The 27,729-nt window shown below is 40.2% G+C and overlaps 1 protein-coding gene across 5 annotated transcripts; it reads left to right on the forward strand.

Moving 5' to 3' along the window:
• The first annotated feature begins 2,340 nt into the window (after window positions 1-2,340).
• csnk1g1 (casein kinase 1, gamma 1) lies at window positions 2,341-27,729 on the forward strand. Of its 5 annotated transcripts, XM_084541618.1 has the most exons (13): window positions 2,341-2,488; window positions 8,213-8,628; window positions 8,828-8,868; window positions 9,807-9,876; window positions 15,175-15,326; window positions 17,034-17,268; window positions 17,401-17,486; window positions 17,830-17,914; window positions 18,099-18,247; window positions 18,349-18,456; window positions 19,403-19,513; window positions 22,054-22,160; window positions 26,499-27,729. In XM_084541618.1, exons 2-13 carry the CDS (start codon window positions 8,442-8,444, stop codon window positions 26,551-26,553), a joined length of 1,386 nt encoding a protein of 461 aa, XP_084397744.1. In that variant the 5' UTR covers window positions 2,341-2,488; window positions 8,213-8,441; the 3' UTR covers window positions 26,554-27,729. The 5 variants fall into 5 exon arrangements, with proteins under 5 accessions (XP_084397744.1, XP_084397746.1, XP_084397742.1 ...); XM_084541620.1 differs by lacking the exon at window positions 19,403-19,513; XM_084541616.1 differs by lacking the exon at window positions 26,499-27,729 and having other exon boundaries at window positions 22,054-22,644.

Below are 27,729 nucleotides of genomic sequence, written 5' to 3' on the forward strand. Positions count from 1 at the left end.
GGTCAAACACAAGCAATAGAACAGATACAAGAATACTAAAGAGCTTCATGTACACCAAAAGAAAACTCAACACTGGACCAGTTTAAAATTCTTATTTAGTATTGTGATTCTCAGTTTTTAAGTCAACATAGACAAACTCAGGAAATAAAAAGTTAGGACTGTACACAGCTGCATCTACTGGTAAAATTCATATGAAATGTGCCAAAAATGCTACTAAATTGGCTTTGAGATTAGATTCTTCTACTGCTTCCTATGTCAATAGACATATGTCAAGCAGCCTCTTCATCTTCGTCTTCTCCCACTTATCTGGGTCCAAGTTGCGGGGGCAGCAGCTTCAGCAGGGAAGTCCAGACAGCCCTCTCCCCAGCCACTTCCACCAGCTCCTCCGGAAGGCGTTCCCAGGCCAGACGAGATATATTCCCTCCAAGAATAAACTTTTAGGCTCAATATTCAAACTCATTTATTGTTGTGAACTCTTGGCATGTTTCTCTTGAACGTTAAGGAGTTGTGGGAAACGGTTATAATCAGGAAATCTCTTGTTTTGTCCCTTGACAGGCAGAATGTAGCCCACTCTCTCAAATATATTCCAAAAACTAATAACTAATAAAAAAAATGCATTTATATTCCTAACCTTTAGATTTTTGTCTTACATCAAATAGAAAAGAAGCAAATGTTTGCAGTTTTCTTGTTTGAAACAACTTAACTATTAGTTGATTATAAAAATCAACGGTTTGTGCGGTTTATTTCTCCCACCATCGACAAATTGATCAATAGAAAAATAGTTTCTGTGGGCAAATACAGGAATTCTTTAGTGGTTGTTAGTTCATTTCAATACATTTCCAATCTGGCCTGCGACCCTTATAATACCAGTAATCTGACAGACTGTCTGCACTCAGAGTAAACCCTTGTGTTTTATTGGCTTCATATACTAATTTATAGAATTATGTGTGAAAATAACTTGGCGAAAGTATTGAATATATTTCCCTCTTATTCACATCTCCTTACGCCATGATGTAGAAAAGTTTTGCAATTGTGCTCTTTCACTTTGCCTCAGACTGGGACACAGAAATGGCAGAAACAAAACAACCACTTCACAGTCCACTTAGCAGTCCATCTGCACCTGAAGGACAAGCGACACTCTTTTAGAGATGACAACGTCCACATTTAGCAGAGGAGACAGATGGTCTGAGAGAGGAGTAAAGGAAGCCATCTATGCAAAATTGGATAACCCCTCTCTGAACGGGTGAGGTGGACTGAGGCGCCACTTATCAGCCACTAACGGTCTTAACACCTGTCCTCCAAATTTCACCGAGGCTCAGATCTTGAGTCTAGAGAGCTTCCAGGCATTAATGATTAGCGAACCACTAACTGTGAAAAGAGAGGATACCACCCAGGTCTGAATAACATCCTACCTATGTGAGTTTCACTTGAAAACCCCAATGACATGCTGCATACTGCTGTTGTTTAGGCCAGGTTCCTGATGTCTTCATATTGCTTGGTAGCTATGGTTAGCTGCTGAGCGGGCCATACAAGCCAGCAGCGTTAGGTTATGTTTCACAATGTTTGAATTATCCTCTGCTGCTCTGTGGGCCTACAAGCCATCAGCATTTACTTAGTTTATGTAGATTTTAGGTTAAACTAGCAAGTAGCATTTGGTTAGCTTATATTTCACAAGGTTTGAGTTAGCGTCTGCTGCTGAGCGGGCCATAGAAGCCAGCAGCATTTACTTAGTTCATTTAGATTGTCGGTTAAGCGTCATATCACATGACTGTAGGTTTGTTAGGATTTCTCAGCTGGGCAGGGCCTCTAAATGTGTTTTGCCTGGGATTTTGGCACAAGGGATTGTTACATCTAATCCTGTGTATTAATGAATGTTTCAGGTGGGCAACATCCACAGGTATCAATCACGCCTATCAGTCATTTAGAAAAGAAGACTCCATTGACCATGTGCATAATGTTATTTTAGTTATAGTATGCCTTATAAACTGATATAACCTCCAATAACTGAAGTATAGTGTGGCCACTGACATCATGTCCCCTGCAGTGATTCATTCTTTGCAAAACGACTTAATGAGCAATCTTTAAGTCGATCAGAAGCAATCAAGTTGCCCTTTGTTTTACAGCAATAAGAAACAGAACATTCTGGTCAATATACTTAAACCTTGACGTGTTCTTAACACTGCCTCAGTAGTTAATCATTACAGTATATTGCTCTAATGGTTAATTAGCCAGCATCAGGCTGACCCGGAAGTGTGCGTCGTGGAGCGGGCGGTGCCGTGTTTCTACATCCGGTGTGCTCGAACCTTTCACGAGCAGCGAAGGCAGACGAAGAATGGAGAGAGCCGCTAACGTCTGTTAGCGTGAAACATCAGCAACAACAGGCAGCACTGAAAACCCCTGATTTTTAGCTCCGGGCGATTGTCTGCATTTTGGAGGCGACGCGCACACAAAAGCCGTGCCCTGGTCGCCTGGATTCACCACAAAGAAGGTGAGTGTGTTGTGCTTGTCTGCGAGCTATCAAACCAACATTTGATAGCGAGCTCTTTGGAGGTTAGCTAATATTTTTGTTGCTAACGGAGCTAATTTCCTTGTTGCGCTCGGTCCAGCTGTCACCTAGCCATCAGTAGGTGTTAGCCGAGGCGTTAACAGGCTGCAAACAGTGTGCTGGCTTCATTTGCAAACCTTTAAACAACTAAATATTAAGATTAAATAGATTTATTTTTGTGTTGCGCTATTTCTCGGAGTAAAAATGAAACCAGACGAGACACTGTGGCTCAGTATTGTTTTGCTAACGTTAGCTTTATGCCTGGTTAGTCAGATCTGATGTTGCCAAGCTGATAATATAACCTGGCTAATGGTTAGTTCGCTGTTTAATCGAGCTGGCCGTCATTAATGTTACTCTGCCAGGGCTGGCTTTGTCCCGAGAAACGGTGGCGAACAAACTGCCAACTCGCTTCCTTGTTTTGATTCAACCGGAGGCCTGCATACAAAGGAATCGATCATCTTTATATATTAGCCTGAACTGCCTCTACCTCTACACTTCCTCACATTTAGCTTTTACTGCTCTCACTTCTTTTCTACAAAGCTAAGCGATGCAAACAACGAGGGAGGGCACACAACAGAGAAAACGTGGCCCCATGTCTGCCTACTCTGTTGCTTTGAAGCATTTTTCGAGGTGGTGCAAGCTTGTTTAAACTGAATAAATGCTCCAGTGTGGCTGCAGTGTAACTTATCTTTTGCCTGTTGTTAATTTTGTATGAATATAGTGCACCTCGGTGTGCATTTCTCCGCTCAGTTGCATAGATAGCTTCCATTGGATCAATACAGCATGGCTCATGATCAATTATTCTCCATCTAGCAAAATAATTACTCGCCATATTTCCACTAAATAACGCAACTGCATGCTTTAAAAGTGGGAAAAGCAGCTGTGATCTGTTGGCATTTTATTAAACTATGCTTCTGTGGGCATTTGTATGATAAATTATTCATTTTAAAAGAGTCATTGTGCAGGAAATGCCGGTATAAAATCATTTGTGTTTGTGCTAAGTCAAAAAAAGGATTCCTAACTTCCTAACTTTTGCATTTGATTCGTGGCTATTTAGAGCATTTTCAAGAATTGCAGATTTTCAATGTAATTATATACTTGACGAGGTGGTGCTTTGTTCAAGTAATGCATACCTTGTATATACAAAGTGGATGGTGCACTTCTGCTGATCATGCGATACTTGTAAGCATGTACGTGCCGTTTTATGTAAATTGATGAGAGAAGGAATAGTATAGATAATCTAAATTCCCACCTATTATACTTCATAAGACCTGGCTTTAAGGAGAGAGGCAGCTGTTAGCTGGCTCTGCCACAGTAGGAGTCTGCGCTGTTGGCAGGCCCCCCTCTCAGGCTGATCTTTCCACTGAAGGTTAATCACTGCACTCAGAGCCTTTATGTTTCTGCAAAAATGAAAAGATGTCAACAGATTAGTCATTTTTAATAGATGCTAATCAGCCCAGAAGCATCTCAGCATTTCAAGATATTTTGACAGGCAAATCTGTGCACTGTAATTAAGGTTTTTTGGAGTGTGAAGCACTTGTTCAGTGCAACTTTTCTGTGTTAATGAAGGGAATATACAAGCGAATAGTGCCAGACTTTAAAACTAGCTATTAACCAATTACATGAGCGTTCATAAATTCTTCATATATTTAGGTTTTGATTGCCAGTATCGTCAAACAAACCCCTGTGCCTGTGATTACACTGCAAATACTTTTGTGTATGTTGTGAAGCTCTTCATATTTCACCAAGGTATTATAACAGCACTGCGTAAATGTATTTATTTGAACACCAGATTCCTGCTTCATCATTTCCAGACTAGACCTAGAAAATAAGTCACCTGATACGGGGGGAAAAAAAAAAAGTGTAGGTGATGAGGCAGAGATTTGAGATCAGCAGAACTTATTACGTGCGGCCACAAAAGCTCAATTTTGAGAGCCTCTTCAGTTTATGACACATTTCCTCTTTATGCAAAACTAGCTTCATTCAACACTGTAAATCTGTGGGATATCCCGGGGGTAGGGAAAGGCTTTTATATTTGATCATAATGACATATTGATTGTTTAAATTATGCAATGACATTGCATGGACATTTATTTTTTATTTGTGCTTGTGTGCTGTGAGTTGCCTTATGTGTTTATGTAGGAACTGCAGTTTTCAAGAAGCAAAACTAGCGGGAATATCCTGTATTATCTCCTGAATATTGTTTTATTTAATGTTAAACTGGTTCATTAACCAGTCCACAATGCTGTTGCTCATTCTGTAGTACTCATACAAACCAAGCAAGTGTTAATTTAAATGCCACTACGGAAATGCTGCGCTGTCATAAATCTATATCATTTAATGATCTACTCTAGTTCGGCATTAGACCAACTAAAGTATCTACTATGGCACTGACTATTCAGTGCGTGCACACGGTAACATTTTTAACTTCTCTCAACATGTCATATCAGGTCAAACGTTGCTCATGGGAACGTTGAATCATTTGTCATTGGAATATCTCTGAATCGTCTGGTCCTGGTTGTGATATGCTGTGGCTTGTAGTACCTTTGAATTATATTGTGTGTTCTACTGACACATGTCCCTATTATTTTGACAACTGCATTTGTAGTCTGCGTGTTCAATTTAACACACTTCAACAGCAGCACAAATTCATACTTTTCACTAGTGTACCTAATGAACTGGCAAGTGAGTGGCTCTCTAAATATATCAGTTCCATTTATTAATACCTGCACATTGTTTAATGTGAGACCTTAACCATGGCAGGAAAGTAATATTTTATTGGTGTATGGACAGATTTTGCATAACAAGGTTGGGTTTTCAGCTGTTGTTTTAAATCAATAGTCTATAAATGAAATCTGATATGGAGGTTTAATGTATACAACTCCTTTTATGTCTCTTATTTTCTTTCTTAGTAGCATCATTACTTTAAAAGGGTGCCAAGAAGTGTTTGTCCTCAAAGATACCCTCATTTATGAGGAGACTTTGCACCTCCTTAGGGATAAAGGCTGGGGATTCCCCACCTTACATCAAAACAGAAGAAGCCATTCATCATAACTGAAGAAGCCTTTTATACAGACCACACAACCCCACAGTAGTTTCTAATCCACAGTGGATTGCCCGACTTTGTTCTTCACTTTATTGATTTGGCGGCCGGCTGAAATTAATTTACGCACAATGTGTCTGTGCGCTATAATAAATTGCGACTTAAAATAATTGTCCTGTATTATTTAGTTTTGTAAATCCTTAAACACATACAGAATTCCCAGAAATAATAATAATAAAAAAAAAAAGAGAAAGTAATCACAGCAACACAGTTTCAGCTGCAATTAAACATTTTTAAGAGCTGTGTGTGTGGTTGTTAAATTGGATTGCACTGCATTCTGCAGACGTAGAAATTACTGACTTTGCTTGGAGTCACTTATTCGAAAATACAATACGGCAGTCGAGTGGTATTACCTTCTTTATAACTCGGTTTAGTTTTTGTCTTCCAGTAAATTGCAATTTAATGATAACATATTAAAAAACAACCAGAAGACACAATGCATTTATTAAAAAAATAACACCAAGGGGTTTATTACAGCATTTACTGCTAATGAATACAGATAATTTTCCATTCTTTGTGTAGTTTTACCGCCACTTTAATGTGTATTTCTTCAAGGTAATCCACAGATTAGGCATGTCTAGGCATGTTTAAAGCAGACTGGCTGTGGCGGTGTAATTCTGCTGGTGAAATGAATGATACAGGCAAAGACTGTGCAATCAGTTTTATGACCATGTTCAGTTTAAACCGAGTACGTAATTTTCTCCAAATAAACTAAACTAACCCTGAAATCTTCTACTTCAGCCTTGTGTGTTGGATTATTACACTTAACACTAAGTTTTAAAATAAAATAAGCTTTTAATCTGCAGTAGACTTCATAAATTAGAGGACTTTGTCAATGTTGTTAAAAGATTTGGTAAGCATTTCTTTAAAAAAAATGCCAATACTCCAACTACAGTTAACTTTAATATTGTTGTAACAGCTCACCAGGATATAATGAGTGACAGTAGATCGCTTTGAATGGCTCGAACGCAGGCTGCGTGTGAGTTTGCGTGTGAAGATGGTAACCTCTTCTTCAACACCTTGCTGAGCTGATCTAACCACAGCTGCACTCTGGATTAAAGTGGCCTACACATGATTATTTGCACAATGGAAACTGTTGCAGCTCGCCATTGGTCTCTGCCGCAAATCGCTTTTATAGCTGTGTTGTTCTCTTCCTGGTTTTATGTAATAGCAACAGTGCACAGTTGCCCTTGAGAGCAAACTAGCTGTCTTTGATGCTGCGATCTGTGCAGGCAATACTGAGCATGAGTCATCCAGAAGCCCACACACAAATACTTTGAGCAGCAGCCTTTTCCGTGCTCAGGAATTACAGCATTGTCAGGAAAACAGTAGTAGCCGTCGTTTTTACCAAACGCTCAAGTAAAGTAGTAGATGAATGAAATTAAATGAATAATTACCAGAAATGTTTGTTAATCTGCCTAATTTACAGCCGTCATTCGGTCCCGCTTTTGCACGCTAACTTTCTGAAGATGATTAACAGAATGGGATTTCTCCCGAGAGGCCTGCACCCTTACCCCTTGCACACCAAATTACCTTTACACTCTGTAATCGCGTGATTTAAAATTGGCACGGAAGGTGGTAAAATTGCTCCACTGAGCACCTAACGTGTCCGTCACGTTTAACTTAGGTGCCCTTGTGTAACTTTATATAATTGTTTACATAATATTCTGACATCGTCTGCCAGGCTCTAGCTGTGGGTGGTGAGATGCCTTCATCATCACCAACTCTGACTTAAGGTTTGTGTTGATGCTCAAACTGGTTGCTGTGTTTTCTGTGACCACTGTGACTTGATGACTATCTCTTAAATCCAGCAGCACTGTCACCGTGAGCCACCTTTGTCCCTGTTAACACGGTCTACTTATAAACACTTTTTTAAATGACTCACAACCTTCAAAAATGACTCTTATGATGATGTTACATTTAGAAAACATTGTCTGAGACTTTAACTTCTGATCTTTATTTTTAATTTTGACATTCAGCAACATATTTTAAGAGTCAAAGGAGATTTTTCTCAGTTCAGAAATGCAGTAGTGTAGCCGCCCAGCCATTCTTCTGTCTGCGCAGGGCATGACGTACCTGCTAAATGAACTCCGCTGCAACATGCATCCCTAGGAGCTGCCAAGAAACTAAATTAACTAAATATCTACCCTGCTCTTGCCATTGTCCTCAAACAAAGCACTTCATCACTATTTAATATTTTAAGTCCCATTGAGTTCCTCTTTCAGGTTCATTTTACTTAGTGTTGCGTCTGTTGACTTCTTAAGGTGTGTTTTTAAAAATTTAAAGCGGCTAACTTGTCCTCAATGCAGAACCACTTTACATGTGCAGTGTCTGCAATGCCAGTCTAGTCATGAGGCCACAGCAGCGTGTTTTCATTTTCAGCATGACTACGGTAATAACAGATGACTTTGAGTAGAGTTGTAGTTTAAATGTTAAATGAGTGTATTCATTTTGTGGTTTGTGTTAATGGAGGACAAGTCCTTAATAATTCAATTCAGCATCAAATGACCTTTTTCTTTTACAAAGTTGATATTTTATCTCTTATCATATGTTGTTTGTCACAGGTCTCCCACCTTCTCCTGCTTGGGACAAATGTTGAGGTCTAACAACAGTTAGAGGTGTCGGGGTGAGGACTGGGAGGAGTGTTGGTCAACTGCACCAGGTTTTGTCCCATGAGAGTGACTGTGCCGTTCAGGCACCGCCAGTGACCAGGGCTGTGGCTGTGGTGGGCCCGGCCCAGGAGGCCTTCTCGTACATCACTCCAGGCTCCCCCTGACCTGCGCTGCTCACACCATGGATCAACAAAGAGACAAATATGGCGAGCGGCCAGCAAGGACCACTAAAGTCTCCCAGGGAAGCCGCAGCGGACACTCGTCCCGGCCATCTGGCTCCTCAAGCTCCTCTGGGGTTCTTATGGTGGGGCCAAATTTTCGTGTGGGCAAGAAGATCGGATGTGGTAACTTTGGTGAACTGAAGCTTGGTAAGTTGAGTCTACATCTTGGTTTTACCATAGTTCTCAATACTTCTTTGCATAAACGACCTAGTTTATCTGATAAGCGTTTTTCTATTTTAAACATGAGATGTTGTAATTGTTGCAGGAAATTGACAAAAACATCACTTGCAGGCTTGCTTTTGTATTTTATTTTTTAAAAGGTTTCTAATGTATGCTTTTATTTCAGGTAAAAATCTCTACACAAATGAGTATGTAGCCATTAAACTGGTAAGTTCATGTGTTCTCTCCTCTGCTGCTCAATTTAAAGTTACTTTTAGGACTTTACTCATACTACGCATTGAATTGTCGAGGTGTCCCCATAGCTTACCTGGTTGAGTGGGTGCCCATCAGTCATTTTAGATAAAGATCAGTGACATTTGTATGGGAACAACAATGCTGTTTAAGAAGTAGTGGGTGGTTCTGTTGTTATTGTTTCAATGGTGATTATAAGAAACAGAAACAAGTTTTTTTTTAGTCCATGACAAAAAAAAAAAAGATACGTGATGTTGTACTGTCTGTACTTAAATTTAGAGATACAACTGAAATCATTTTTGTAGCTGCCAAATTTACATTGGGGCTGTACAGTCCGGTGGACGTTGGACGTGACTGAATGAGGTGTAGATGCTCAGCTAGGCGTGTCTTTCCAGTGGCTGCTGGACTGGAAATCGTGGCTCCTGACTCATGCTATTATTACTGCTCACTAGAGAGTTGTAATTTGCTCCAGTATCAAGGTATTAATCTCAGCAAGCTAAATGGGTTTCATCTCCTCACTCCACTGTACGGTTTGCAGGCTCTCGAATCTAAAAATGTTTTATTAAAAAAAAAAAATGCCATGTCTCAACGAAGTGAGAGGACATTTTAAAATTTCAGAGAACTACAAAGTCTTGCCGTGACCCTTTGAATAAATTACGATTACACTTTTTTATTATAGATTTGGGCACTTAGCCCGCACTAACAGGGTTGTTTTGGTGGAGTGTAATTTTGTGGAATGACCCACATTTTATTGGAAGGCGCTTGTGTTTCGCTTTAATGGCCATAATGTGACACTCCAAAAATGCATACATTTTCTCAACTAATTTAACATAATAATACATTCATGTGATCTGTGTTTGTGTGATTAATATAGTTGACTGAGCTTTTGTTTTCATGTGTTTTTCACTGTGCAGGAACCAGTGAAGTCGAGGGCACCACAGCTGCATTTAGAGTACCGGTTCTACAAAACGCTGGGCACCACAGGTGAGGTCACAGACATGTTTGCCGCTCCTCGGCTTGTTTTCCGCGTGACCACATGCAGCGCTTTGGAAGATCAGACCAAAGATTGCATCATTTCCACAACAAGTGATTACTCAGGTTACATATTGATATTAAGCTGGATCAGCAACTTATTTTAATCTCCGGGACTTTGTGTACACGACTGCGGAGAAGTGTGTTAAAGTGACCTTGTCTTGACCTACAAGGGGTGCAATTCAGAATGAAAGTAGTTGACGTAAAGCTTTGCACACACAGCAGATGAACAATTTATAGATTTCCTCTGGTTCACTGAGAAGCAGGGCTTTCTCAGATTAATAAAACCTTATTCGGCTCTTTCTTTCTCGGTTGATTCCTCTCCAGTAGACTGTCCTTCTCCGGCTGTTTGTGTCATTGACCAAACATAAAATGAGAGCAAGTGTCCTACATTTTGTTTTCATTGCCGCTGCCTGGCACTGTGACTTTATTTGTTGTCTAAGGCCACTTATTTAAAATTGTGTCTGGTTAGGTGCAACTGCTCCGTTCTGTAGAAGGTAAGGATTGTTAAAAGGATTATAATGTGTACATAAATGATCAGTGTCTTTGAAGATTCTGAGTCATCCAGGTCATAGTATATTCAAAAAACAAAGCTGTTAGGTTTTCGTGAAGGAAAAAATTCATATGACTTGTGTCTGATAATTTATGATCTGTATTATTCAGTATATCTACATTGGATTTGTCTGGAGATGCTGGAACATATTTCCGCGTATAAAGGAAATAACTAAGTGGCAAATATAGTTATTGCAGCGCCAGCATTAAGCTGACATGGAGGTATTTTTAGCAAACTGTTGGACCAGCGTGGCTACACGTCCAGCAGACACCAGGATTCATTCAGAGTTGTGTTTCTGGACAGCTAGCTGATGTAAATCCAATATTCACTCTTATCTTTAGCTGTGTTTGGGATCCCCTGCTTATTAGGAAAATATCTGCCTTTTAAATTCTTAGTTAGTCACAACTTTCTCTTCTTTCCCTTTAGCCCAAATGTGACAGTATCCTGATGACTAGTATTCTGATGACAGCCGTTCAAGCTGTCTGTTGATCATCATATTTACTTCTCGGACAATGCTATTTGAACCTTATTATTCTGTAGCTTCCATACGTCTCATCCCTTAACTCTGCTCCCTTGACGATTTCTCAGTTTCTCATAAAAGATTAGTCAAATCTGCTGACGCATCCCTGTGACGGCAACCCCTGACAAGAACCTTGTGAGGATTAAATGGCCACAAATTATGGGAAATTTTTTGAAAGCTCTGTTACTACAGGAAGTGGGTGGGAAATGTAGAGACAATAGAACAATAGATCTTTTTTAAATAGTTATCCATCACTCTCTGGGTGAAATAATATTAGACTCCTATTAGTGGCAGTCGCATGAAAGCATCTAAACTGGAGTTGGTTGTGAGATCAGAGTTTGATCGTGTTTCTGACTTATTTACTTATGTTGTCTGTCGCGGTGATGCCACAGTGATATGTTGAGGGATGACCTCAGTCACAGATTTGCGCGGAGAATAAAAGCCTTTTTTTTTTTTTTTTGTAGTGTGCGATCCTCGATGTGCTTTTTGGAGCTCCACATGCATATATGATAACCCGACTGGGAGTATAATGGCTATTGTTTTGCAAAGGCAAGGGCTGGAAAAGGCCAACTGTGCGGAAACTCATTAAATATTTAGAGAGTGGGTCTGCCTCTCTTAGTACTAACCTGCCTCTGTGCTCTCCTCCAGATGGGATAACGTGACCTCATTTCATCTTGGCTGTGTGCTGTGCCACATTCCTCCCAGCCAATGTGGTTGTCACTGTGTCTGTGCGACGGGGTCTTTATGAATTAATGCGGTTTGACTCAGATGCTCAGTCAGGTGTTGTTATCTGATGCATAACCAACTGTCAGTGGATGTTAATGAGGGTGATTCAATTAAGAATCGAGCGTCTCCTTCCAGCTATGCGAGAATGTTTGTCGGTGCATCACTGTTTTGGTTTCCACGAAACAAGAAGATTACGATGCTTTATTGTGGCAAGGACGAGAGGGATTTAAAGGGAAAGGGGGTTTGTTCAAGGATGCGTGCTCGCCGTCGAGCTGTTGATGGTATTGGCAGGCAAATCCGGACATGAAACACTACACCACCTTTTGAAACCGGTGCAGTCTCCGGGAGTAAATGTCCAGTTGTGACACGGCTTAATAGATTTTAAAGACATGTAAAGGAAAGGGTCTTATCTCAAGGCACGACAGGAAAAATGCCAGTTAAAAGGAGAGAAGCCACCCCAGGATTTCTTTGTATCGTCATTCTGCACAAAATGAATGAGTAGGGAATGACTGTTTAGAAACTAGCTGTCCTATATAATTACAAATGTTGATTTCTTGTCACTTCAATGTGGAGCAACTGTTTTTCAACCACCAGTAAAAAGTAATTGTTCTGCTGCTTTGTAACTGTAACAAAATGGCACCGTACTCAATAAATAAATGATCCCACAAAAGAACAGATTGACAGTCGTCCGGGCAGCCACTGAACAGAAAGCACGCCAGCAAATATGTCTGTCAGAGGCTGAAAGTGACCAGCTTGAGTTTGAGCTCGAGAGCAGAGCTGAGCAACCAATCACTAGCAGCGAAGACAGCCAATCAAATGTGATCAAATGTGGACCAGCACAGTGTGCAAAACTTAATTTGAGGCAGGACGCTGGCTGGAGTCCGCAAGAGAGGCATAAAATATTCTGTCAGCACAAGTAGCCCATCTCCTTATTCTTCATCTCTACTGCCACCCATCTTCCTTCCAGTAAAGTCTGATAAATGTACAAAGATCTTCTCTCCTCTAATCTTTTAACTGGTTATTGTGCTGTCGGGGTGGCTGGAATACATCTCTGCATACAGCGGGTGCATAGTGGAGTCTGTCATAGGACGCACACAATATTTTTCTAACCGGGGCGTATTACACAGTGCTCTTCTGCTCATTCACTTACTGGCTACATTTAGCGAGACAATATTGAGAGAGAATTCGAAAGTGTTTCCTGTAAAATTGGTAGCTTCCATCAAATCTAGAGTCTTTCCTTTAGACTAAACGTGAAGTGCAAAGTATACACTCTGTCGTCATGACCGTTTTGTGTAGACTATGGTGGCTCTGTCCTCCACGCTGCTCCTTTGCTAGTGAAAAGCTTCATCCACTTATTTACAGCACATCTCATATCTAACACATTTTCAGGCCTCCCACAAGCAACCCCGGGTTTCAAGGCACTCATTCCTTTGGTACAATTAGCAACCCACAGACGTACATAATGGTGTCCAGAAACACAGGATGGAGCTCAGCACGACTCCTACATACCCATATGCTAGCTGACAGCATTCATGCCACCTTTCATGCTGCAGTGTATTTCCCATTCTCCTGCTGGCAAGTCGAATGTCTTCAGCAACATATTTGTGTTTCATTTTCTTTAGGCGCTTACTGCGGGACCTAAACGCAAGGACCTATGCACATAGCCTACGCCGGTGCGAGTCAGTCTGTCACGTTAGTCGGCGCTGTGACTTTTGTTTCTACTTCCTGCTTCACTTTCAACAATGGCGGCTGAAACTTTTGCCGGAATTTCCACCAAATTTCGCCAGACACAAGTCATACAAATGTCTGTATATCCAAACCTCCTCAGTTAACCTTAACGATTCTTTGTTGATCCAGAACAATCATTTTGAAAATAGCGACAATGGAGAAGCAGCCGGAAATACTAAAGTGGAAACATGCTACTACCAAGCGGACCGATCACAGCTCTTGCGCTCTGCATTTTTCTGGGGTGGTGCACGTCAGCTACGGCGCTAGGCTCTGCGTTTGTGATGGCAATATGAATGAACTTAATACCAACCAATATACACCCATCAGGCATAACATTAATATTGTGTAGGTCTCCCTTGTGTTTCCAAAACAGTTGTGACTCATCAGAGAATGGACATGAGCCTTCTGAGGGTGTCCTGTGGTTTCTGGCAACAGCATGTCGTTAGTCAGGGCCTTTGGGTCCTATGGGTTGAGGGGAGGGGTCCTCTGTGGATCAGGCTTGTTCCAGTGCATCCCACAGATACTTGATCAGTTTGGGCTTTAGGAACAGGGACATGGAAAGCAATCAGGTTCCTCCTTTCCTCCTTTCCTTACAAACTTATATGCAGTTATATTTTTCCAGGGGCTGAGTAGAGCTTAATAGTATGATGAAGCAAGGTCTGTATGATTGAAGCTTTCTTTGAAGTTTCTTGAGAGGACATTTTTTAATAGGACTCTGACTAGCAGTAAGCACGGGCAATCTTTGAGTCATGCTTCCTCCAGAGCAATTAGCAGTATGACCTGATTTCCTGTTCTTTGATACTGAAGCTCAGGATGTGGTCAGGATAACAACAGACAGTACAGATACCACCAATTACAAATAACTACAAGTAAATGAGAGTAGCTTGGGCACAAAATGTGAAATAATGCAAACATTTCAGACTGTCTCCAGAAATATGAGGCTTTTGTTAAAACTTTTAGAAATAACCAGTTTGTGTGTTTAGGTAATGTAATTAAAACTGCAGGAGGGGGAAAAAAAGGAAAAGTGAACTAAAGCCTTTTGTACCATGTGATCCATTACAATTTTAGGCCTTAAGCTTCTCATTTGTCTAGATGTTTAACAAATGACAAACAAGCCGTACAGAGGAGTTAAGGGCACGAGTCCCAGTTCCATTAGACTGACCCACCTTAACTGAACTGTAACAAGAAGTAAAATAAGAGCCGTGGTGACAGATGGATGGGATTTTGTAGCAGTCATTGTGAATAGAGCTGAGAGGATATGATTAAATTGGGAGGTTGTGATATGAGACAGTGAAAAGATTAGTTTTCAGCCTGCAGACGTGGACGGACACGGTCGTAGCTGCAGTCGCTGTGTTGCATTACACATGAGGGTTAATGTTTATCTAACGGCTTTCTTCTCTCTGTCCTCAGTAACCTTGTGTTGCTCCTCCTCATATCTGTGCACCACAAGGTCTCTTGAGGTTCAACTAGGATCCAACTTAGCAGTCTCATTAGTCAAGAGAGACAGGAATAATAAACAACTTTGCTCTATCAACTCTCAGAATTTCCACTAGTGTATACAACAACAAAAACACTGAAGACTGAGTTATTAATGGATATCTTCTAGATGCTTGCAGATACATAACTAGTCAATAAAGATTTGTTATTACTTGGATAAATGTGAAAAGCAATTCAGAGTATTTTCTCTCTTGTAAGTCTTATCTCTTTTTTCCTTGTTTTTCAGCGGAAGGTGTGCCCCAAGTGTTTTACTTTGGGCCCTGTGGGAAATACAATGCCATGGTTCTGGAGCTGCTGGGCCCGAGTCTAGAAGACCTCTTTGACCTTTGTGACAGGACCTTTTCACTGAAGACAGTCTTGATGATAGCAATTCAGCTGGTGGGTTCAGAGCTCTACATGATTCATGAAGTCCTTTTAAAATGGCTTATATAAATAGTTTATATTAATTAGAGGCCGATGAAAGATGTCAAATAGTTGTAACTCGGTTAAAATAGCTGTGTTTTGGACAAATTTACACTCGGTAAGTAAAGTAAATCGATGCTCAACAGTCTATTGAGCCAGTTTTTCACAGTAATGCTATCATGATTTCATTATTTCATTAATGCTGATCAGCTACTTAGTCATGTTGTCATGATGCAGAGATGCGTCTAATGCAACTTAACTGCATTAAGAGGCAAGAGGTTTTAATGTGAATCAGAGGGAGGACTCGGCAACACATAGACTACAACTACATTAACTTTTGGAAATGCCGTTAACGTTATTATAGATAAAGAACGGCATGTTTGCATTTTATTCTCCACCTTGAGAAAGTTAGGAAATGGACACGAGTGACTTTTTTTTGTTCCTTAGCCATTGCCATGGAGTCCTGTGACAATGGATAGTGCTGATGATACTGCTCAAATGCAGTATCTGTATCCTCTTTGAGACAAACTTTGCATTTACATGTTTCGCCACCACGTTCACTTTCTGTTCAAGTTGCTTTCGGTAGCGGTTCCATCTTGTTATCAGTCCTAGCAAAGAAAGCAGCCTGTGTAACCAAACCTCAGCTTCCTGTTCATACTTACACATGTAGGCGTTGTTCAAGAAATAATGTTTAAATGTTTGTTTGGACAAGGACTGTTTTTGTTTTTTTTTTAAAAACTAAGCGTGTCGATGTGGATGTAGCCATTGTCTACTGTCTAGTGTTTTTGATAAAGCTTTTAAATACACCTCAGTCTCCCTTAGCCGAAGTTTTATCAATTGAGGAAACCAAGAGTTAGATGTGGTTGAAAGGTCTGGATTAGATCCTTTGTCCCAAACTAACTACGGCCTGCCTCTTCACCTACTGTATGTCCCAGTAGAAAGTCTTAATACAGAACTACTCGCATGGAATACCAGGGTTTATGTAATTAACAAACATGAACATAAAACAAACTTACTTTGTTGGACTGCATGTGCCCAAACCCCACATTTCAAATGGTAAAGTGAAGTATTAGTTCAGAATCTCCTCCCTCCCAACCCAGCCTGTTGTGCATACGTTTAGTCAGAGTCAAGTGGGCTGTCAAAAAGAGCCAAGCCATCACTGAATCTTGTTAAGCTAGAGCAATGCCGAGGGTGCTGTGGCTCAGCCTTTTAGGCACCGTAGACATCTCAAAATCTCTAGCATTTCATTTAGTCAGCACAAAATCTGCAGTGCTCTTGTGATATAGATAGCCTCTGCAAATTTGTAAAGAAACCCACAAAACAGCACATCATGAGGCTGGTGTTGCAGAGATTTGCTGCATCTCAGCTATTCTGTCTTCTATATTTATCAAGTACTTCTTTATTTTTGGTAGAAATGAACAATTCCCATGTAAGCTTGAAAGTATATTCAAGGTATAGTAACCCCAAGTGAAAGATATTGTTACTCAGACCATTGCTTTTTATCATTATATTTTTGTTATTTTTCTCAATCACAAAGCTCTTAGCAGCTTTGAGTGTTTAAAAATGAAAATATCCCACGTGGTTGTTTTGATCTTAATGTGCTTGTAGTTCTAAGTCCCATCAGGATGAGTGTCAGCTTGTGTTTTTTTGCTGACTGTTGTATTTTTATTTTTTTCTCACCAGATTTCTCGAATGGAGTATGTGCACTCAAAAAATCTCATTTATAGAGACGTAAAACCTGAAAACTTTCTCATCGGACGGCAAGGGAACAAAAAGGAACACATCATCCACATCATTGACTTCGGCCTGGCCAAGGAGTACATCGACCCCGAGACCAAAAAACACATTCCCTACCGGGAGCATAAGAGCTTGACTGGTACTGCCCGGTATATGTCCATCAATACACACTTAGGCAAAGGTAGGAATCCTCTCAAATGTTTGCTTTTGTACGAGATTATCTGTGTGTAATATATATATATATATATATGTGTGTTTTGGCACTTTATTCTTGAAGTTTCTCAGTGAAATGTTATCAAATCTGTTGATTTAGAGCAAAGCCGGCGAGATGACCTGGAGGCCTTAGGCCACATGTTCATGTATTTCCTTCGTGGGAGTCTACCTTGGCAAGGACTGAAGGTGTGCAGTTTTATCCTATAATGAAACACAATCATCTATAATCAAATAACACATCTTTATCTTAAATTAAATAGTTGTTTTATTGCATTTGTTTATGTCAAAATGTGTTGAAAGTCATTGCATTGTAACCGAAGTTCAGGATTATTGCAAGCACAAAAATGTAAATGCAATAAAGACTTTACTAGACTGGTGAATTAAATTTAACCAGCTGTAATTCTGTTAATAAAGATAGTGTACTATCAGGATTTTAGGTTTGTCTTTAACCAGTTTGTAACAAGAACAACAAGATCATTTTGATGAATGCAAAATTCATCCACATCTTTCTGCTGTGGATCTCTTGCAGGCTGACACATTGAAAGAACGATACCAGAAGATTGGAGACACAAAACGAAACACTCCCATTGAGGTCCTCTGTGAGAACTTCCCAGGTACCCTGACGATGGCTGTAATTTATTTATGGATTAACCCGTAGAGCTTGAAAGTATAGATTCTGGCTATGATACTGACTGATTCTGCTAAATTTTCCTAATAAGACGTCTTCCTACTGCATGATTATAATTATACAATCCCTATAAAAGCTGTAACCATTCTCCTTTGTTGTGTTTAATTCAGAGGAGATGGCCACCTACTTGCGATACGTGAGACGGTTGGACTTCTTTGAAAAGCCTGACTATGAATATCTGAGGACTCTGTTCACTGAACTGTTTGAGAGAAAAGGATACACGTTTGACTACACTTACGACTGGGTTGGCAGGCAGATTGTAAGTAACGCATGTGGACAGACGCGTTACATAAGCGTGTCTGCAATTCATACCAAGCTTTTTGGCTCCACAGAATTGAACTTATTGTTATTCTCCCTTAGCCCACACCAGTCGGGTCTGTCCATATAGACTCCGGAGCATCCGCAGTCACGAGAGAGAGCCATCCGCACAGAGATCGACCCTCACAGCACCCGCCGATTAGAAATCAGGTACGCCAGGTTTTGTTTCAGCAGTGGGGGAGGTACGTTTTTGCCAGACATTTGTTCCAGTGAAAACAAAAGAAACTAAGAATTACAGCCTGAACCTTATTTAATTTTTCAGTTATTGGGATCTCAAGATACTGTACAATCAGTTCGCTCTCGTTTAAAGGATTTATTTTTACATTTTCATTCTTGTTTGGGACAAATGTTATAAACTAAAAACTGAAAGGAGTTCTTCTGATTGGTGACTGAAATAAGGCTTTACAGTCATCCACTTAATGTACTGTATTGAACTGTGATTGATTAAAAGACGGTGAAAGGAATAATTGGAGTTCTTGATTAGGACACTTCCTCAAGTTATTAGTGCAAGTGTGTTTTAATAAATCTACGTCTGAACAGCATTTCCTGTGGTCTACAGGGTACTCTTACCCACTATATGTTTCAATTTGCCATTAGTGGTTTCCTTAAGTGTGAATTTCACAGCTAATGTGCACGTTTGTCTCCTCTTTTGCTCCATAGAATTTGGGTGAAAATAAACATTTAAGTGTTTCTGCTTTGATTAAGATAAGACTTTATTTATCCTCAAAGGAAACTTTAGGTGTAATAATACATTAAGGATTCACATTGTTGTCTATTTCTGGTGGGGGACAACTTGTCAAATAACGTGGCTTTAAGTTTAGACGTAAGAGCTTACCTCCATTTGGCTTCAGGCTCATTAGTTTCTGGTTCAGTTCTCTGGCTGAAGCCTTGCTTTGATTTTAATTCACTCTTTTATTTTGTTACTTTTTTTTTTTTTCTCCATCTCTCATGCTGCTTTGCATGGAACCTTGCCTCGCACACTTAAATACCCATCTTTCCTAACACAATTATTCCATCACCCCCCTTCCCTCTCCCATTGCACCCCCTGATCCCACTCCCCCTCACGTCACCGACGCCACCCCCGACTCGTGAGCAGACAGCAGTCTCAGATCGACGAGGAGCATGGGAGGTGCAGCCCACACGCCAAGCAAACTCCTCCTATCTGACCTCCCACCTGGCAGCGGACAGGCACGGGGGCTCAGTGCAGGTACACACCCCTCACCTGTTCAGCCAACAGCCCTCACCCGATCTCCATGGAGTCAGATCTGTCTCATAGGATCTAATCCAGCATTAATAAAACATCCAGATGTGGCCTGTACATAAAAGGAAGAGAACACAAAGGGGTTTTAATCTCCGTTTTTGGGATTAATTTGACGTATTTTTAACGACAGCTGTTTCATGCTGAGTAAAATACTTGAGTCATCAACTCAAAATATTTAGAATACTTGAAGCTAGTTTCTCCAGGTCATGCAGAAGAAATAAAATTGCACTGTTGACCTGATATTTATACTCACCCCCAGATAACAGCATGAGATAACAGCTCATACTTGAAAAATACTTATATTTCCTAAATGCTGTTGGTATTTCTGTTATTGTTAGTATTGCTGGTTCACAAGTAAATATATTTATTATAACAGGGCATAACATTTATTGAGTATTTTAGCTTTGCGTGTGAGACAGATCTACAACCACATACCTCCCCAACCCCTTTTACCCCTGGCTGGGAAATGTTATTTTTCTGCTCCACCATATGCATGTCATCTGGTGCCACCCACCCCAGATGGTAAAAGTTTGATTTAACTTTACAAACAGCAGCCCTGGTTGCAGCATTTTGATCTGTGGCCTTAAAACTCTTCATGGCATTCCTTGCAAGACCAAGAAGCCTCTTGCATGGCGGGATGACCTGGCTTAGCCGGCTGAGTGCATGCTTTTAGTTGTTGTTACCCTTTAAAAAAAAAACAAAAAACAAACACAAAACCACGTCCGGTGTAAGTCTGACACCTCAGCATTACTAAAGATCATCTGTCTGCATCGAGCTATTTTTGCAGACACGAGAAGTGTACGCTTAATGAGTAGATCTCTAAATGCCATTCACATTGAAACTGTGTGGACACATGGAAACTCACAGGGCTATAGTAGGGTTTTCACCCATGTCAGAGTTATTGTATTAGGCCAGTTTTTCAACACATTTGTCCTGGCCTTTGGTTTTGATTAGACTCTTGGTGCAGGAGGAGCAGGTGTTGAATGGGATCAAACTTAGCCCCATTATCTCGGGTGCATTTAAATGCTGAGGTGAGCCGAACAGGACAGGTGATGAGAGAGGAGCAGAGCATCTTGGACAGTAGAGAGAAGTAGGGTAAGACCCGTAAGTGAGAACTAAACTCTGTCTGACTACTGGAATAAAAAAAAAAAAAATCTGTTTAAGCATTTCACTTACCCGTTATTTTATAGTTAAAAATAAAAATGGGTTTCAAATCATGCAGGGAAGCAACGTCATTTGGGGCAAGGAGAACAGGAGAAGTGAAATACACCACTTTCTCTACTGAATGGTAACTGGAAGCAAACAAATCTCGATCAAACCCCCGAGGAGAAGTTATGTAAAGGTAGAGGAACTGCTCCTGGGTGCACCGCTGTGGCTACGTGATCAACAGAGGTTGCAGTGTTAATCCTGCAGACTTTCAGATCATTATGCAAGCTTTCAAAGCCCAGACTTGCAACGTAATATATATATATTTTTTTATTTGATTTTTTTTAAGCTGTCAGATGCTTCAACATTTCCATTTTTATTTTTATGTTTTAAATTAATCAATTAATTTATTTTGCATTTTCAAATTATGACAGGATCTTAATCCCATATGTCTCTGTTGATGATTGGCCCTTCATGCAGACAAGCTTTTTATTTCCATTTCAGAAGCCTCTGGGGGAAAAGAAGACAGTAATTTCCTTCATATCAATCGTTTATTAAAAAAAATTAAAAATAATAATGTCTCAACTGAACAAAGATGATGGTAATTTGGTGGCCTTTTAATCCACCGTGTACGTATCCTTCAGAGTAGTTTGTTAGTTCTCCCTTCGTTGCCCGCCGTTACATGACTCTTGTTTTCTGAATGTTTTTTCTACACTATTTCAACGTGAATGGCAGTGAACTGGGCGTATTAGGCTCAGATTTACAAATGCTTTTTATTTGTATGTATATCCCAAACATGTTCCTCTAAAAGGTAATTTCTTCTACAGGTTAATGCTGCTGTTTTTTTAAGATTTTGTCTGCCATACGATCATATTTTAGAGGTGTATGTTAATGTCATTCTAGTTTTAAATGCCTGTTTCGTCCAGGCTGCAATGTGAATTATAAAAGGATAGAAAATATTGTTTTTACCTATTTTAAAACATAAGAAACTAACAAATTATTTATTTACAACCACATAAAATACCCCAGGTTTGCCACATTTGGTTTAAACCATCATTTGTATGTACACTGGTAGAAAATATTGAAATGCAACTGATACAGAAATCCAGGAAAAAAGATGATGGTATGTTTTAATAGTTTCTTGAATATTATTTGCCCGTGGCTAATCATTATCGTATTGTTCTTTGCTGCTGTAAGGCTTGTTGACCCAAAAAGAAAAATGTGAAGTAACATTTAAACTTTCTTTCTGTCACAGCACTAACTTGTGTTTGTTTTGTTTTTTTGTGAACTGATACAAACCTCATTGGGTCCATGTGAAGTAACGCCAGTCTGTGCCGCAGGTGGTCAGTTCAACCAACGGGGAGCTGAATGCAGATGACCCACTGGCAGCTCATTCCAACGCTCCGATTACAGCTCAGGCAGAGGTGGAAGTAGTCGACGAGGCCAAGTATGTGTCACGCCACCGCCACGCCTCTCTTCTGTGTCCATCTGTCGCTTCCTCTCTCTACCTCTCTTCTGTCCCTCTCTCTCTCTGTCTCTCTCTCACTCTCTCTCGCCACCTTTTGCTGTGATGTGGATTTGCGGCAGCCCCAAACCCCAGCTGTCCTCCTGCTCCTGTCCCTCTTATCTGTGGGTTTTTGATCTTGGTGCCGCCTGTCTCTATACTGTTCTCTCAGTTTTCAGGTTTTAAGAAAGAACACTGATGCACATAAACTACACAGTTTCAGCCACTAACATTGTCTACACTGGCTGCTACTTCACTTTCTAGCAGAATCTGTTTACGGGAGAAGACAGCTGAGATCATACTTAGTCACCCGTTTTAAGATAATATACATGACGTCATTTTATAGCACGGCTTACAAAACTCTTGGCCCGTTGTCGTTTGGTCAGTTAATCTCAGAGCTGGTAGCACAGCTAACCAGCTACTGGTGTTAGCGTCCAGCACCAGCAGCTGGACCGACGCTATGCTGCACGGCCGGTTGCACAGCGTAACAAAACAGCGCTGCAAGCTCAACGTGACATGGCTGAGCTGACTGATGAGAACTGAAGGGAGCTCTCATGAGACCCTCAGCTCTGAAATAACAAAATAGCGCGTTGCAGTTTTAACTTTAGGTTGTTAAGCGGCGAACAGCAAGGCCGATTTTCATGAATATTTAAAAATGGCACTTGGTGGTCGCCAACCCAAACAAACTTCTGCTGACCCCTCATTTTATTCCAACTCAGCTTTGATTGACAGAGTCAGGTGGTCGGGGTGTAGGTCAGTCTAGGTGTTCCCTGTTTCAAGGATGCAGTGGAAACATGTGCGGCTACTAGTATTTCAAATGTGAATGACAGTCACCCAGACAAAGTCAAAGAAACGACAGAGAAAATCTGAATCTGACTTAGAGAAGGGAAGGAAACGGATGAAATGCCAGGTTGTTCAGAACTGGCCTGTCTGATACGTCTTAATGAAATGCCATTATTTCGTCCTATATTTTTTGTTTGTTTTGTGTTTTTTAAAAGAGCATGCCCTGTTTCTTATGTTTGATGCAAAATGTTGTTTGGCAAAAACATTAGGAAGTAAAATATCAGCTATGTGGAGCTAGCTGTGACTCTGGGTATGTAGCGTATACGCTCGAGTACTTAACTCTTCGGTTACTTCCAACAGCAAACTAAATTTAACCATCTGTTGAATTCAAACATATATTTCAGCCCAGACTTAATGTATAATGGAGAAATAATTCCTTAACAACATATAAATAAAAGGGTAAAATTAAATCCTTAAATCCTGAAGTCGACATATAATTTGGTTTTATTAGACTTAATGGTTATTTGAAACTTGTCAGTGTCCTATTATATATTTACATAAATTATGAATTTAGTTAACTTGTAATTCTTCATCTTTCCCACCGTTCTCCATCAAAGCCTCTGTGAAAATCATTTTCCTTCTTGTAGTTTCCTCATGAATCTCTCAGCGATTTATTCTCTTCAATGCACACGCTTCTGTTCATGCTCAGATGACGGGCCTTCCTACTGTTTTCTCCGTTCAGTCGTTTGATAGGATGGTGTTTGCTGCCCGTCTCTTTGATTCCTCTTCAAACTGTTTGATTTCGGTTCGGAGATGACATTGTAAATGCAAATCCTACTGCATCCGATGCAGTGTTTTGCCTTTTGAGGGACTGTCAGCTTTATCTTTGGCTTTTCATCTTTCCATTTATATTCATGGCCTGAAACAAACAATAACACAATTTAAAGTCCGTGCATGTGTGAACTTTTGGTTCCCATCAATGAGCTTAAATGTAAATTATTATTAAAATCATAATAAAACATGCTTGCATCTCCCAGATATGACATATTAGATGGTCTCGCAGATAGAGCAAAGACTTGTAGCTGGTTGCAATGCCCCCAAAATCTACATTTACTTCTTTGTAAACTAAATATGTGTGGATCATACATTGAAATTAACCGTAATTCTTGCAGTTGTGTGTAAAGGTTTAAGCAATCATGAGCAAACGGCATGGTTTGCTGATTTAAATGTGAAAAGCTAACAGAAGCCCTTCAGCAAAGAAAAGATCATATTTATTTCTTAAATAGTAATTCTTAAAAAATGGAAAACATACCTATTGTGTCAAGTACACTTGCCAAGTTGCCAAGTCGCATAACGTCTTTATGTTTAGATATTCATAAAAAGTTACAGTAATTGTGAGCAGCAAGAGCACTACAAACTCAGATATTTCTTATTATTTGAGACATATTAAATATATTCTGTTAGTGTAACAGCTGTGCCTACATTTACTGCTTGTGTTGCTACAGTGAGTACTTATTTCAAATGTTTTCACCATCTTCCAAGTCTGACATTAAAAAGGTGTCTTCTAAAAACCATTGCAAATTGAGTCATATAAGAAAGTAGTAACTGATAAAGCAGGCGGTTAATTTTAAAGAGGGTGTTAAATTAATAAATTCTTATCACGACTGTAGCGTACCTTCTGGTGCTGTATCATCACGATAAGCTGCAGACTACATGTTGTGTAACCTTTTCTGTAATCTTTCCTCCTTTAACCCCTCGAACCTCCCTTCTCCGTGTCCACCAGTGTCCTGTTGGTGTGTTAGTGTGTGTGTGTGTGTGTGTGTGTGCATGTATGTTTGTGTGGCTGTGTGCACGTTTGTGTGGCATGTGCCCGGTCCCATCATCTCGGTCTTGCTGTATTAATCTATCTTTCTTTTCTCTTTACACTCTTTCCTCTATCTTCTTCTGTAGCTGCGTGAAAATGCTCAACCTGTGGTGAGTCCCTCTCTGCTCGTCCACATCAGACTCATGGGACAGGGAGTGGACCAGCCTAGGCTGGGCCCAGTGGAGTTGTTATTAACAAAATTAAGCAAGACTCTCACTGGTACAGTAGTGCCAATATACTCTGGAGAACACTGCCAACTGTAGTCACTATCTACTGTAGCCTCTGACCTTTTCTGCCTTTTCTTTTACTGAATTGGAAAAGTGACAGAGGATTAACGACTACTGTAAACTATGCTTAACTGGATGAATCAGGGGAGAAAGAATAAACTTTAAGTTCAGAAATAATAATGATAGTTTTTTTTTTAATCTGGATCCCTGTAATTAGATTTCTAAGTACTGTGATATAACTTCTCTTAGCTCATTTAGCTCCAGATTAAAAGTCTTTAAACTCTTGTTGCATGGTGCACCATTCTTTATTACTGGATTAGAGTACCCAGTCGCTGTCCTATGTCTTGACCCACTGCCTTTTTTTCTTGTCTTTGTATGTTTTTATTGACCATTCAGGCTCACCGTGTCCTGTGCTCTTTGTGTGCACTGCTCCATTTATCTACTTTATTTATTTTTTATTTTTTTGCATAGGAGAAATGTTGCCTTCAGAGTTATTGCAGCAGTTTTTAGCTATGGCCCTCTGCTATTATTTAGTTCAGATGGTGCAGGGGAATAAGCACCATGTCCTTAATGCTTAAATTTTACTAATTTTCCTCCTTTATGATCCCTAAAACAATGGCCCTGTTCAAACCTGGTGTTAACGTGCATCCCGAGTGATCGGATCACACGTGTCCAGGTTGAAGTTGGCATTAAAAGCAAGCCGCCTCTCAAGGTCTCATCACATGGGGTAGAATACAGTAGAGATAGATCTCTAATTGAGCAGTACCGTTGTTTCAGAACCACAAACAGCGCTGCCGCCAACATGGCGTAATGTGTAATGTAATAAGCTGTGTAAATACAGCGAAAGAAATTCACAAAGTTTATTTCCACTACTTTCATCAAAATGATCAGCAATCAGCTAAATTCTAATATATTTTTTTTATGAGGGAATTATACATAACTAAATACATCTTAATAACAATGAAATAAATATTGTTATTTGAATGTGTTTAGTATTAATTATTGCCTTTTTGGATGTTCATTTAGTGAATGATGATCTGTTAATGAATGCGGCAAAGCTCCTCTTATGTTAATAATGTCAGCTGAGTAGGCGGTCCATCAACGTGGCAAGGACACATTTTGTGTTCACACTGCTAAAGGAATGTGATCTCAGATGTGTCTCATTGTCTCTTGGGTGTCCTTGCAGCTGTACTTAAAGCTGGCGGTTTGTGACTGAAATCACTCAGGACGCACGTTAATAGCAAGTCTGAACAGGGCTGTCCATTTCTGGGAGACTCAGATCAGATTAAGCTCTTGCGATATTTAACATGCTAATTAAATCAGTCTGCTTGTGTCTGTTCTTTCTTTTTGCTTCGTCTAAAACCTCCTTTTTCTACACATTGATTGACTGTCTGCCTCTGTCTGCAGGTGCTGCTGTTTCTTCAAGCGAAAACGGAAGAAGAACACGCCGAGACACAAATGATCGCCCAGCACCAGCCTGAAACGTTTCGAGTATCGTCTCAGTTGATTGTGATTTCAGAAATCAATAAGGTCCCTTTCAGAATAAAAGCAGGAATCAACAGAAAGATCTAGTTTGAATTGTTCTCTGGGACCAGTCAAAAATGGTTTGTCGAGACGTGCAAGACGCTTTCGTCTTTTGATGGGAGTCCTTTTTAGTTCTTTTTTTTGTTTTGTTTTTTTCCTCTGCCATGATGTTTGGGAATGTTTTGCAGGTCAATCGGCCAAACTGGGAACCTTTTTGTTGGAATTTTGCAGAGGATAATCTTGTTTTGCTTTGTTTTTCTTCCTCAAGACGCCCAGCATTCGTATTTCTCTCTCATTTTTGGGATATTTTTGTCCAGTTTTTCTTCGGTGGTGAGGCAAAGGAAGAGACAGATCTTCCTGTGGATACTTGCCACCTTCGACGTGTTGCGTACAATGATTTTCTGCTTGACTCACAAAATCATTTCCTCTCCATCAAGTCCCAGTTTAACGCGGTTTGTTAGTTCGCTAACTCATTTTGATGCAAAGCCCTTTTCCTGACGTGGGACTGAATGTAAACGTGAACACAGGAGGAGTGTAACTGCCTACATTCACATACAGGCACAAAGAGCATCAGTCTGCCATTTGGCCCCTGCACTTTTTTTTTTTTTTTTTTTTTGGGTTGTTTTCCTCCAAAGAAGTCAACCCTGGCACTGGGACCTGGGCCTGAGAGAACAGAAGACCAGAGATGCCTCTGGCGCTGTATTCTCTGAGGATGATTTCTGCTCTCGCTTCTTGGTTAAAGCACTCCCCTTAACCGCGCTGCTGTCAGAATACACTACAGTCTCTTTTGACTCTTGTGCAGTTTTGCTCCTGTGGTCTTTGTGATGATGAGCAGCAACCTGACACTTGTAGATGGGGGCTGGGGAAAAAAAAAAAAATGCTATTTATGCTATTTATCTCTTGGTTGCCACCAGTTTTCCTACTAAATCTAAAGCATACACACTGAATGTATGGGCAGAAATGTAAATGACTTAAGAGCATTTGTATAATCTGTCATGTGCATGGGAAGGAAATTGCAATTATGGAGTTAAGATCAATGTTTAGAAATAAGGTGAAAACTGAGCCCAAAACTAAGCAGGTTTTTGGGTTAAGAGGGTCCTAAAAGGTCTTAATA

Source organism: Chelon labrosus (assembly GCF_963514085.1).
Source record: "Chelon labrosus genome assembly, chromosome: 3".
NCBI classification, from domain to species: domain Eukaryota; kingdom Metazoa; phylum Chordata; class Actinopteri; order Mugiliformes; family Mugilidae; genus Chelon; species Chelon labrosus.

What these genes read in the sequence shown, in the direction of transcription:
- csnk1g1 (XM_084541616.1), top strand. Translation starts at nt 8,442, where the DNA reads ATGGATCAACAAAGAGACAAATATGGCGAGCGGCCAGCAAGGACCACT. An exon ending in CTTTGGTGAACTGAAGCTTG is followed by an intron (nt 8,629 to 8,827) that starts GTAAGTTGAGTC and finishes CTTTTATTTCAG; the next exon opens with GTAAAAATCTCTACACAAAT. An exon ending in ACCCGCCGATTAGAAATCAG is followed by an intron (nt 18,457 to 19,402) that starts GTACGCCAGGTT and finishes ACTCGTGAGCAG; the next exon opens with ACAGCAGTCTCAGATCGACG.